The following is a 13,646-nucleotide window of genomic DNA, read 5'->3' on the forward strand; positions in this document are numbered from 1 at the left end:
CCTGTAGTCCCAGCTACTCGGGAGGCTGAGGCAGGAGAATGGTGTGAACCCAGGAGGCAGAGGTTGCAGTGAGTGGAGATGGTGCCACTGCACTCCCGCCTGGGTGACAGAGTGAGACTCTGTCTCAAAAAAGGAAAAAAAAAAGGAGGAGATGTCAAGATCTCAGTAGTGACAGTATAAGCAAACATCTCTAATTCCCAACACCCAGTACAGGCCAAATCAAAATTTGCTATCTAGAAAAACAGATGTATACATCCTAGAATTTCCCAGGCAGTTTCAATTTCAAGTATAAAACCATCTCATCCCCCATGAGGATGGGGGACATCCCCAAATGCCCCTTCCGGACATCTGTCCAGAAGTTTGGTTTGGAAAATAAAAACAGTATCTCCACAAGTTCCCTGATACCTTCCTACATTGCCATGTTCTCCTTTCCCCATAGGGTCCTGGGCCCCAGGAGCACTCAGGTGCTGGAGATGTTTAGAAGGGGCGCCTCTCATACCTGAGCTGGAGCATCTGTCCCAGGGATTCGGGTGGACCGCCTGCGGGTGACGATGACTGATGGCTTGTGCTCAGCAGGGTTCTGTTCAGGACCCTTCCCGTCCTCATCAACACCTCCAGTCTGGGCTGCCTCAGTTGGGTCCACAGTCCGCACAGGCACAGACACTGGGATGATGAGGGGTACCATCCCACTGTCTTCTCGTGCTCGCTTGGTGGCTAAGGAAGGCTCAGAAAACTCCACCCCACCCTTGGCAGTTGAGGCCAATACGCTTTTCCGCTTCTCTTCAGAGCCACTGCCATCCTGGATAAGATGGGAACAGAGTGCAATTTAAAAGATAAATCATAGCCAGGCGTAGTGGCTCACACCTATAATTCCTGCACTTTGGGAGGACAAGATGAAAGGATCAATTGAGGCCACAAGTTCAAGACCAGCCTGGGTAACATAGTGACACTTTGTCTCTACAGAAAATAAAACAAAATTAGCTGGGCATGGTGGCAAACTCCTGTGGTCCCAGCTACTCGGGAGGCGGAGGTGGGAGGATTGCCTGAGCCCAGGAAGTTGAGGCTGCAGTGAGCCGAGATCGCACCACTGCACTCCAGCCTGGGTGACAGAGTGAGACCCTGTCTCAGTAATAAATAAACAAATAAAAGATGAATTCTGATTTGATCTAGGACCTTATTCCCATTTAGTTACAGGACTCAAACACCCGCAGTGCCCCCCAGTGGTCTCACAAGTTGGCCTTTCCCTGACCACCTTTTCTCCTATCACTTTTTTTTTTGGAGACAGGTGGTCTCACTCTGTCACCCAGGTTGTAGTACAGTGGCACGATCTTGGCTCACTACAACCTCTGCCTCCCGGGTTCAAACGATTCTCCCGCCTCAGCCTCCCCAGTAGCTGGGATTACAGATGTACAGCAACACGACCAGCTAATTTTTGTGTTTTTTGGTAGAGATGGGGTTTTGCTGTGTTGGCCAGGCTGGTCTCGAACTCCTGACCTCAAGTGATCCACCCATCTTGGTCTCCCGAAGTGCTGGGATTACAGGCGTGAGCCACTGCACCCGGCTTCCTACCACACTTCTAAATAATCTCCAATACTTGACCACACTTCTAAATACTCTCCAATCCTTGGTACCCCTGGGCCAAGGACAAGGCAACAGTCAATACCAAGGCCTGGAACCTAGCAGGCTTTCAGGAAGTTTTATGGTGAGAAGCCCTTTTTTTTTTTGAGATGGAGTCTTGCTCTGTCACCCGGGCTGGAGTGCAGTGGCATGATCTCAGCTCACTGCAACCTCCGCCTCCCAGGTTCAAGCGATTCTCCCGCCTCAGCCTCCCCAAGTAGCTGGGATTACAGGTGCCCCCCCACCATGCCTGGCTAATTTTTGTATTTTTAGTAGAGATAGGGTTTCACCATGTTGGTCAGGCTGGTCTCGAACTCCTAACCTCGTGATCTGCCTGCCTCAGTCCCCCCAAAGTGCTAGGATTACAGGTGTGAGCCACTGCGCCCAGCCAGAAGCACTTTCTATAGAAAAGAGCAATGTGAGGCTGGGCGCAGTGGCTCATGCCTATAATCCCAGCACTTTGGGAGGCTGAGGTGGGTGGATCACCTGAGGTCAGGAGTTTGAGACCAGCCTGGCCAACATGGCGAAACTCCGTCTCTACTAAATAACAAAAATATGCTGGGTGTGGTGGTGGGCACCTGCAATCCCAACTACTGGGGAGGCTGAGGCAGGAGAATCGATTGAACCCAGGAGGTGGAGGTTGCAGTGAGCTGAGATCGCGCCACTGCACGCTAGCCTGGGTGACGGAGTAAGACTCTGTCTCAATAAATAAATAAATAACAAATACTCTCCATAACCTGCTTTCTTCCAGGCCCTTCCACCCTGGCCTGGACCAAGGGCCCCCAGATGGCCATCTCTTGCCACAGGTGGCTTACGGATGGGTTTTGTTTGGCCTGCACAGTGGGTGGCACACAAAATAGTATCTAATTATTCAAAAAACATTTCTGCAAAAGAAAGTAAGCAAGAACTCTGTTACAAGGTGAAAGGTGGTCTTTGTACTATTTCCCCACAAGCAGCTGGCTACGGCAAAGATTGGCTGTCTCTAGGCAAGCAGCCTCTCACCTATTAGCCTGATGCCCTCTGCCAGGTCTGGCTCCACCGTATGCCCCTCTCACCTTTGCATTCTGCAGCGAGGCCAGCTCCACCGCCTTCTGGGCCAGGGTCAGCAAATTGGCCTCCTGCGATGCCCGGCGCCTCCGTCGCGTGCTCTGGATTACCCCGCCCCGTAGCACCTGCCCACAGTCCCCTGTGCTCACTGCCCTCATGCCCTCCTCGCTGCCCATGGCAAGAGCCTCTCGCTCCCGGCCATTGGGTGCTAGTCTCTCTCCATCAGGCAGTAGCTGTGACTCCCTCAGCTCCAGCGGGAATCCCAGAGCTTCAGGATGGGGCTGCCTCAGGGAGCCAGGTGGCGGCTGCTGCAGGGGCCAGTGATGTAGGAACAGGTTGCCAGTGAGCTCCTGCCCAGGTTGGGTGCCAGCCCCATCCAGGGTGGTGGGAGGCAGGATACCCTCCTTAGAGAGGCGGCGGGAGCGGCGGGGGAAGGGGATCTGGACCTGAGGTAGCGCCGGCTGTGGGGCTGACTCCTGCAGGAGGGCCTTGCGCAGTTCTGGGTTCATATCTGGGTTGGGGGGGAAGGGGTAGGGTGCCATGCTGTGGTGAGCCAGGTGTGACTGTCCCAGTGGCCCAGCCGGCTGCAGGCCAAAGTCCTGGGGTTGCTGCGAGGGTGGCTGTTGCATGGGGTAGAAGTTCTCAAAGAGCGGCATCTGGGGTAGGGCTGCCTGCTGCTGCTGCTGCTGCTGCTGTTGCGGTTGCTGCTGCTGCTGCTTCTGCGGAGGGAAGGCAGCCACCGGGTTTGGGGGCGGTGGGCCCTGCCGGAAGACCTGCCGGTTCACCTGGTGGCCGAATGCCAGCTGGAAGGGTTGCAGGGGCAGTGACTGGTTTGGGGGTTTCTTGGCTGCATGGAAAGAATTCAGGGGTGCCTGGGGCCGCCCTACCTCCAGCTGCACCTTCTGTGGCATCACTGGCCGCACATTTCCATAGCGGTCCAGCTGTGGGCCCCCCGCTTTCTCCCGCTTCAGTGCCTCAGGGTGGTTATAGTAAGTCGCGACTCCCACTCCAGGATGCGGGTTCCCCTTGGGTGCACTGTAGAGGGACAGACTGTGGCAGTTCCATGTTGAATGGGGTGGAGGCTGGCCTGGCTGCTGCTGCCAGCTGCTGTCACTGACACCCCCACCTCCTCCACGCTCCGGGCCCCGCCCTGGAGCCATCACAGAGTTGGGCCACTTTACTGAGGCTACCTGCTGGGACAACATGGCTGCTGAGGTCCGCTCAGGCCCATACACCACAGAGTTCAGCAGGGCCAGACTGCTGGGAGGGGGCAGTTCCACAGGCTGAGAGGTGGAGACTGCCCCTCCTGGACCCTCGTGCCCTACGTACTGCTCCTCCTTCACTCTGAGGGACTGCTGGGGGGGCTGCAGGGGAGGGGGCTGCTCCTTGGGAGCTGGTTCCTGGCCCCCGAAGAGGCAACGCTTCCGCTTGTTCTGAGCCTTGGGCTGGGCCTGGAGGTTCATGATGTGGCCAACTGAGCCCTGGCGGTGAGATCCCGTTCAACAGTCACCCATCCCCTGGGGAAACGTCCTGCTGGAAGCTGGACTCTAGTCCAGGAGCCAGGGAGGGCAGAGCAGGGGCAGAGGAAGACGCTGGACGATGAGGTCGGGCACTGGGAGAAAGAACTGCTGGCTCTTCCTTTCTCTTCCAGAGAGGCTCTGGGGCTCAGCTACTCTTCCCAGTTCATGATGCTCCACAGGGTCCTGGCACCTGCAGAGGGAAGAGCAGTGACAGTGTCAGCCACAGCGTCCCAGGATGCCCCAAACATCAGCACAAGTGTAAGAAAAGGGGCCTCCAAGGGCCATCGGTCTCACCACCTCATATCACAGGAACAGGCCCCAAGTCACAGAGCAGCATTGGTGAGGCAGGAGCCAAGACCTTCTGGGGAGCTGCCAGGAGGGCAGGAGAATCAGCTGCATCTCCCAGGGCACCGTGACTCTCCTGTCCCACCACCTCACCCTCCTGGTTCAGCTCCAGGACTGCCTGCATCTGGCTGTGTTATTTGTGCACTGCATAGGCACATTCTAAGGGACAAGTGGAGCTGACATCCAGCCCAAGCCCCTCCAGCCCAGCTGAGAAAGGAGCAGCAAAAGCCACATTGGCTCCCCTCTCCTCTTACCCAGGCCCCAGCCCCCTGGGCAGCCAGGCCTAGTCCTCCTGGCACACATCCGTCTATGCAGGAGCCTCCCACCAGACCCAGAAGGATCTTTGTCCAGCCAGTGCCTCCTCTGACACTCCAAGCACAGCTCAGGCTCAGGAAGTGGAGAGGACAGGGTCATTCCCGACATGGCCACTCCTCCTGTGCAGCCCCAGGGCCAGGAGCCCCAACAGGCCCTTGTAAAGTCAGGGGCCCAGGGTCAGGCTCACCAAGGCCTGCAGGTAAGGCCCCAGAAGGGTGTGTGCAGTCCTAGCCCCACCCCTGGGAAGAGCTGCTGGGTGGGGTTCTCGCTGCCAGTCTTTCCCAAACCAGCACAGAACCTGTTTTGCAACCCTAGCAGGGTGGAGGCAGGATCCAGGCCAAGAGCTGGTCAGCCGCTGACCCCGCCCCTGCCTGACCCCTGCCCCTTCCACCGCCAAAGAGCCCCGGCAAATAGCGTAAACTCAGATCGTAGAGGGTGTGTATTGCTAGAACTCAGTTCCAGAAGGTTTCTCCATGATAATGTCATGACTAAAGTACAGTTTTTCTGTTTTTGTTTCGTAACTTGATTTTTTAAAACAGTCGCTACAGAACAGAATCTAGACCCGTATTTTACAACTTACATAGCTGCTTCATGTATTTTTAAAGACTTTTTATTCCCTCAGAGTGCTGTTTGGGTTCTGTTTTTTTCCTGGGAAGTTGGTGGGGGTGGGAGCTAAATGGCCCACCTCTTTCCCTAGTAAGATTCTGGTCCCTGAGAAGAAGGGAAGACAGCTCGGGTGGCTCTCAAGAGGAAATCTCAGGCCCTAGATGCTGCAGGTCATTGTTAGCAACCCCAGCAGCTCCCAGGAAACCAGCCAGGAGCAGCGGAGGGCAGGGCTGGGCGGGCACAGAGTCCTGACTACACCCAGTTCACAGTTCGGCCCGCCCCCAGCACCGGGAATGCCCCTCCCAGGCTATCACTCCTCTGCAGGCTTCCGCAGCTCCCCAGCCCCTGCGCTCCTGGAGCCTGCCTGCCTCCTGTCCGCCTGCGTGACTCACTGAGGGCCCCCTCCCTATCTTTCACTTTCACCCAGCACCCAGAAGGGGAGTAACTTCCTCCTCCATTTCCTTCCTCAGTCCTTGGGCCTTGAAGAGAGTAAAAGAGACCCTCCTCGTGTGCAGCCTTTGTCTTTTCATACATGAAGCTGGAGGAGGGAGAGGCACAGAGACTAGGATGGCATCCAAGTCACCCTGACCCCCAGTGAGAGGGGAGTGGGGGGATTTGGACAAGAAGTGGAGAGCTGGGGGCTGGAGAAACCACCTTTCTCTAGCTTTTAAACCCGCATTCTCTGACAGTCAACCTAAGTCAGAGCAGGAACCCAAAACCTAACCCCTACACTAAAAATCACCCTGGGCACCACCATGAAGCTGCAGGATAGGACTGTCTGGCTCCGCCTCTCCGAGGGAACATCAAGCCCACAGAACTAGAAGTGCGTGTCTGTAGAAGCAAGACAGAGGAAGGAAGAATGTGCGCCAGCCTGGCAGGCCCACGTGCCTCCAGGGGGCTGCGAGCCCCTCCAGTGGGCGCTCACACACACTCACGCCTCCCTTCATCACAGCCCTGTCGCCTTGTGAGCCACAGCACTGGCTTGAGGCCTGGAGCAAGGGAAGGTCCACGTGGCAGGTGGGCCTGGATGCACGTGCCAGTGTGAACCTGATGGAGGGTTGCGCCCCCTCCATGGGGATGGCTGCTCAGCACCTCTTACAGAAGGAGATGAGGCGGGGTCTGCGGCTCCAGGACAAGCCTGCTTCTGCCCAGGGCAGGGGCCAGAGGCCAGACGCAGGTCTTACAGGGGCTTACCCACAGCTGTATGGTCAGCCCTGGAGGAGCTGGGCTCAGCTGGGAAGCCTCCCACTCCCACCCTGCACATCAAGGAGGGCCATCATTCAAGACACCACAGCAGCCTCTGAAGCTGAAATGGACTTGCTTTGAAGAAATCAAGGGGCCTGGTTTGGGGAAGGCTGAATCACCCCAGAAGCTTCTTGCTGCAGAGGCCTCTCTGTCACCCTCACTGAAGATCTAAGGGTGCCAGGGGCATGGACACTCAGGCCTGGAACCCTCAGAGAAGAAAGGTCATTGGCTGGGAGTGGGGAGAAGAGTGGAAGATACTGGCAGCCTAGGAGGAAGGGTGAAGGGGCACACCTAGGCAGCAGGGCACTAAGTAGTGATAGGAGTAATGATGATGGTGATGGTACACCCGTGCCAGGCAGATCCTACATGCTTTGTATCCTTTAAATTCCCACCATGACCTTATAAGGCAGGTGTTGCGATTTTAACCTCTATTTACAGGTTAGCTAGATGAGGCTCAGAGGGGCCAAGTAAGTTGCCCACAGTCACACATTCATTATGTTGCAGAGCCAAGACTGGAACCCCCCAAGACATCACACTAAGACCCCAGACCCCTCTTCATACACCTCCCTTCCACAGCACACTCCACACCACCTCCAGGCAAGGATTTTCTAGACACAGATATCCCTTCTCACTGGCACTGGGAAGCCCCTTACCCCTGCCTGAACCTTTGGCAGGTACTCTCTCCCATTCTCCCCAAATATGGCTGAGACCCTTGACCCTCCAGGAAGGGAGGGCAGGGAAGGGTCTCACCACAGAGGGTCAGCAGATGTGTGAGGTCTACCTGCAGGGAGGCCTGAAACACTTCCTCCTGCACTGGCCACTCTAGTCCCCGATCTGGGGACTCTCTGGCTCCTGCAACCCCAACCCAGGCTCAGTTGCTGCTGGTGGTGCCTCCAGCTCTCAGACCCCATGGGCTCCTCCCAGCCTGCAACTCGGGGTCAGGACTGCACCACTTCCTCTCATTTCTTCTACCCCACCCCCACTGCCCTGTCCCTCAGGTAGAAATCAAACTGCCCTTCCTCACAGTGAGGAAGAGGAAGGAAGACACCTCCAAAGGCTGCTGACCTGTGGGCCTAGTCCCTGAGGTTGCAGGGAAGAGGATGTAACGAGGAACTCCTGCCAGCAGCTCAGCCCTGGGACGAGCTGCAGGGCCTCTGACAACGGATGCAGGAACACTGCAAAAGGAAACCCACAGTTACCACGGGGCCCCAAACACTGCAGTCCGCCCTGTCAGTCTGTTTGACTGTCACGCTCTATTCACTTTTCCCTTCCTCCAGGCTCCTCTCTGCAGCAACCAGTCCTTGACCAGACCCACAGGTACCCCTGGGCCAAAGACAAGGCAACAGTCAAGACCAAAGCCTGGGACCTAGCAGGCTTTCAGGAAGTTCTATGGTGAAAAGCACTTGCTCTCTATAGAAGAAAGCAGTGTGCACCAAGAAAAAACACAAAAAACCGTGCTGACCCCACATATATGTTTTGCAGACACATGAGGGGAAGGTGCTGGAAAGGCCTTTGGGTATTCAGTGCTGATGGTGACACCAGCTCTCCCGGGATGTCAGCTCAAATACACACTGCTCCCCAAGGGACATCGGCAGCCCAGCCGCACACCCAACACTAGCGGACCGACCCCAGGAGAAGCCAGTGAGCTATCACCACAGGGCAAGGGGCCAGACTGTAGCCACTGCAGGACCAGGGCCACTCACCTGTCTGCTTGGGGCAATCAGTGTGTCCATTTGAGAAACAAGACTGTTGTGAGTCGAGGTCACACAGGCCAGGGAGGAGATGCCAAGTTGATCTCAGCAGCTGCAGGGGCTCAGCTCTGACCTGGGGGTGACCCAAGGGTCCCTGCCCTTGTAGGCTAATGCTCCAAGCTCCCACTCTTAGAGCCTGGGCAGGCCCCACAAGCTCAGCACTAGGAAGAGGGGAGTCAAAGGTCATGTGTCTGTCACCCAAGGGCAAGACAGGCCCAAACTGAGTCTCCAGGCGAGTCAGTTCTCTGAGCTGTCTTAGGACAAAGTCTAAACTCCCTGCCCTGTCCACAAGTCCCTGCAGACCTTGGCTCCTGCCACCTCTCTCGACAGTCTGTGCTTGAGCCAGGGCCTCCAACGTGCTCTTCTTGCTTTGCTTCCAGGTCTTTGGCCAGGCTGTACCCCTTCCTGGGGACAACTTCTCACGCTTTTCATGAGGCCAGGTCCTATTCATCCTTCAGGCTGCAGACACTGTTTCCACCGGGAAACCTTCCTTGACCCCAGAGCAGAGACAGGAGCTGAACTACAAGCCCCTATAACACACTGTGTATGGCACACTGAATCCCAGGTGCCTGCTTCGTCACCCCCAGCAGACAGCAGGCTCCACGGGACAGGGTTGGCAGACCGTTGTACCTTGGCACTTGGTTTGTATCTGCCTGTCAGGATGCTCATTCAAGACTGCGCCCAAGGTGAGTCAGAGCCACGCCTGGGCAGAGGTGACACAGCCCGCATTCCTGCCCTGGGCTCCTGCCTGCTCCTGACTTCTGGGCAGTTTGATGCACACCAGAGCTCCTCAAGATGCTGGGATGAAGTGAAAAGACCCAGCCCGGGATCCCACCCTACCCCTGGCCCAGGCCCTCTCCACCTATGTGGAACACAAGTCCTTCTCCCTGCTGGCCCACAAGCCACCTGCTGCCCCATACCACATGCTGGCCAGCTGGAAAAGTGCCAGCTCCACTGTTGCCCTCCACCCCATTTTTCTAGGCTTCCACCCCACCTAGACAGTAGCCAGGGACACAAGCCTGTGGTCTGTTTACCTCATGCCCTGACATGGCTGGACCTCAAGACACTAAGGTCTGGCCAGGATGCCAAGGAGCCATAACAAGACCCTGCCACCCCCACCAGAGGAGCACAGCACGGCCCAGCTGGCCCCTTCATTCGGGCTCACATCCTGAAAAACTCTCTCAGACATTCTGGGGTCTCCAGCTACAGCCAGACTGGGTACGTGGCCTGGAACTGCCATCTGGGGCCACCTAGAGTTGCCCAGGCCCTAGACAAACCTTCCCTCTGGACCCCATCTGCAACGCCACATGTATCCCCACCAACTGGGCCTTCACACACAGGCCAGTGCACCCCATTTCTGCAAGCCACTGGACACATAAGCCCTATTCTCAAGGGGTTTGCAAACAAGGAGGCTCTGATACAACAGACGTGGATCTGACTCCCGCAAGCATCATTTTCCCTGGGAGCATGAGAGAGCAGGTAAGAGGCCCTATGGTCGGCCCATTCCCAATCCAGACAGTCCCTGGACCATCACTTCTCTGGACTGAACTTCAGCTCTCAAAAGCAGAACCCAGGCCAACAGGCCTGAGAGTCACGAGTCCCAGGGGTCTCAGCCATCAAGCTGCTCAGGATCAGAAGCTTGGCCAGGGTTCAAGCTGCCTGAAGTTTGAGCTTACACAGTAAAAATGCCAGCACTGAGATGCTTTTAAAGGGATGTGTAAGAGAAGAATCCTTTCAGGGCTTATGAGGCACTCTCAGGGTTCCGTCCAGGCTTCTACCTTGATTGCCTCCCTCCCGCAAAGCTCGACAAATGCCCACAGGGTGTCCATGGAAAGCTGGGATCGCCAAGTTTGTTTTGCCAGGATGGGGGAGGTGGGGGGCTGCTAATGCAGAGAGAAAACAGTCATGAACAAAGGCAAAAAGGATTAAGCCTTCAGGCTCAGCTTTTGCCTGCATTGAAGGAACTGCCTGCCTTCCTCCTAGGCAAAGGCTACGAAGAATCACAGGCAGCCCTGGAAAACCCCTTCCAGTAGGACCCAGGGATCCCAGCAGGAGTAGGGTAGAAGCAGGCAGATGTATGCTTCCTCCGCAGGAGACTCAGCAGATGTTCCTGAGGCCCTCTAGCGAGGGTGTCCTGGGACCACTGGGGTCCTTGGTCTGTCTCCTCAAAACCGTCTCTATGCCCTATGCAGCTCCCATCACTGGAGGCTGCTGCAGCTCCTCCTTCCCCTTCTGGAAGGGCCTGGCTCCCCAGCAGGGCTAGAGCAGGGCTCTCTGAAGTCTGTGCCTGAGTACCCCATGCCAGAGTCTGCCCTGGGCCAAGATACAGATGAGGCCACTCACAGGGGCCTACCCCACCACATACCCTCCCTGCTGCAGCTCTGCAGGTGGGCCTGCTGCCCCTTCATCCACTCCACAAGCATTTGCTGAACACTTGCTGCAAGCCAGACTCTGGGAGACACAGGAGACACAGAGCTTCCAGGCTGGTGGGGAGACAGACGCACAGAAACACACGCTAATTATAATGCAAGGCAGCCGGTGCAGGGACTAGGGGTAAGCAACCCCTGGGGACAGGCAATCTGGGGGAGCTCCCTGACTTTGAGCCTCCCCTAGAGCTGTTCCTTCTGCCTGGAAGCACTGCTTCCACTCTCACAATCTGCTTTTCCTCAAGGCCTACCTCCTCCAGCTGGCCCTCCAGCACGTATTGTTGTTACTCATTAGGAATCTTCATGCTCTTAGACTACTATCCAATAAGGCTTCTTCAATTCCCTTCTGTTCCTGCACAGAGCCTGGGAGCAGCAGGGCCTGGAGACAACATGAACCAAGACGGAGGGCAGTGGACTGCTTGTCAGGTAACCAACCAGATGTCTGGTCCAGGAGCCGCCACTCACTGGTTCCTGCCTTTGAGGAGCTTAAGAGCCTGAGGTGGGAAGAGACCTGCATCCAGGGACCAAAGAAACACCTTTGTAAAAAGCAAGTGCCACGCGGAACAGCAGCCACAAGGGCTAGCTGTATGCCGAATGCGGCAGAGTACCGCTTACCTACATAACCACTTATTCCCAACTGAGAAACGAGGAAAGGCTGGCTCTGAAAGTAACTTGTCCCAGTTCACAGAACTCATGACTGAGGAGTCAAGATTCAAATCTAAGCCTCCTGACCCCAAACCAGGTCTCTCTGTCACTGTGTCAATACCCGTCTGTGTAGATGTCAAGGAGTGGTTCTTAAACCTCAGTGTGTGCAATAAAACCCGCCCTGAGAGACTAGTTCATGGGTCTGGTGCGGTAGGGGTCGAGGGTGGGAAGAGCATGATGGGGAATCTAGGATGCTTCACAAGCAGCCAGGTGGTGCCCAGGCACTGCAGCAGAGGAATGGCTAAAGAGTCACAGCCTGGCATGGTGAAATTTCCCAGGATCCACCACTCCCCATTCCCCAAAGGCACTACCCGCCAGAGTGCTGTGGCCTGCCCAGGAGACATGAGGGGTCGCACAGAGCCCTGAGGGGACTTTGCTCTCAGCCAGTCCTAGGATTAACTGTGGCTCTTACCACATGTGGGACCCAATTGAGTGCCCATGTTTACTGAGCACTTACTATTTGCCAGGCACTGTGCTAAGTCCATTGCAGGCAGCATTTTATTTAACCCTTACTGTTCTGTGTCTCGTTATTTATAGGCCAGGAATGGTATACTCAAAAATATCTATTTAACACAAAAGAAGACAGTAGTGGAAGAACAAAAGAATAACAAAGACATAAGACATACAGAAATCAAATCACAAAACGGCAGCATAAATCCTGCCTTATTCATAATTACTTTAAATGTGAATGGATTAAATATTTAATTAAAAGGCAGAGGCTGGCAGAATGGACTTTAAAAAAAATAAGCAATTATATGGCAGAACGGACTTTTTAAAAAAAGATGCAATTTCTTTAAAAAAAAGAAACCCTTTACATGCAGAGATATAAATAGATTGAAAGTAATTAGCAGGGCAGGGCATGGTGGCACATGCCTGCAGTCCCAGCTACTCAAGATGCTGAGGTAGGAGAAATCGCTTGAACCCAGGAAGTGGAGGTTGCAGTGAGCCCAGATTGCACCACTGTACTCCAGCCTGGGCAACACAGTGAGACTCTGTACCAAAAAAGAAAAAAGACTCTGTACCAAAAAAGAAAAAAGACTCTGTACCAAAAAAGAAAAAGTAAGGGATGGAAAAAGAGATACCATTGTAAACAGTAACCAAAAGACAGCTGGAATGGCTATACTAATATCAGACAAAATACGTGGTGGCAGGCGCCTGTAATTGCAGCTACTCAGGAGGCTGAGGCAGGAGAATTATTTGAACCTGGGAGGAGGAGGTTGCAATGAGCCAAGATCGCGCCACTGCACTCCAGCCTGAGCAACAGAGCTAGACTCCATCTCAAAAAAAAAACAAAAAAGAAAAAGAAAACTATTATTACAGACAAAGAATATTTTATAATGAACAAAAGTGTCCATCCCTCAGGAGGCTATACCAGTTATAGGCATGCATGTACCTAACAACACAGCCCCAAAATACATGAAGCAAAAACGGTCGGAATTGAAAGGAAAAATAAACAACTCAAATAAGAGTAGGAAACTTCAATACTCTACTTTTTTTTCATTTTATTTTATATATACACATGAGAGAGAGAAAACACTCTACTTTCAACAACGAACAGTACAACTAAATAGAAGATAGACAAGGAAACAGAAGATTTAGACGCTATAAACCAATTAGACCTAGAAGACCTATATAGAACACTCCACCTAACAACAGCAAAATACACAGGAATACACACTCTTCTCAAAAGCACACAGATACTGCAGTCGTAGGTGAACTGTTGTCTTTGTTTCTTTTTTAAAAAGAACAGGCCCAGTGCAGTGGCTCACGCCTGTAATCCCAAAATTTTGGAAGGCCAAGGCGGGCGGATCACTTGAGCCCAGGAGCTCGAGGCCAGCCTGGGCAACAAAAGGAGACCGTGTCTTTACAAAAAATAAAAATAAATAAAAAAAGAATTAGTTGGGTGTGGTGGCCACTATAGGCTATAGTCCCAGCTACTCAGGAAGCTGAGGCAGAAGGATTGCTTGGGCCCAGGAGGTTGAGGCTGCAGTAAGCCGTGTTCATGCCTCTGCAATCCAGCGTGGGTGAAAGACCAAGATCCAGTCTCAGAAATTTTTTTTTTTTTTTTT

At 54.3% G+C, this 13,646-nt stretch overlaps 1 protein-coding gene across 1 annotated transcript in view; it reads right to left on the reverse strand.

Moving 5' to 3' along the window:
* The window catches only part of ELMSAN1 (ELM2 and Myb/SANT-like domain containing 1), an 87,773-nt gene that overhangs the window by 21,487 nt on the left and 52,640 nt on the right, over positions 1-13,646 (reverse strand). The window contains exons 2-3 of the mRNA XM_011981503.1: positions 2,673-4,374; positions 500-799 (exon numbers count right to left, since the gene is read on the reverse strand). Coding sequence (XP_011836893.1) covers positions 500-799; positions 2,673-4,127 — 1,755 coding nt within the window. The 5' untranslated portion in view covers positions 4,128-4,374. The remainder of the gene's footprint in view (positions 1-499; positions 800-2,672; positions 4,375-13,646) is intronic.

The sequence above is a fragment of the Mandrillus leucophaeus genome, unplaced genomic scaffold, assembly GCF_000951045.1.
Source record: "Mandrillus leucophaeus isolate KB7577 unplaced genomic scaffold, Mleu.le_1.0 Scaffold228, whole genome shotgun sequence".
NCBI lineage: Eukaryota > Metazoa > Chordata > Mammalia > Primates > Cercopithecidae > Mandrillus > Mandrillus leucophaeus.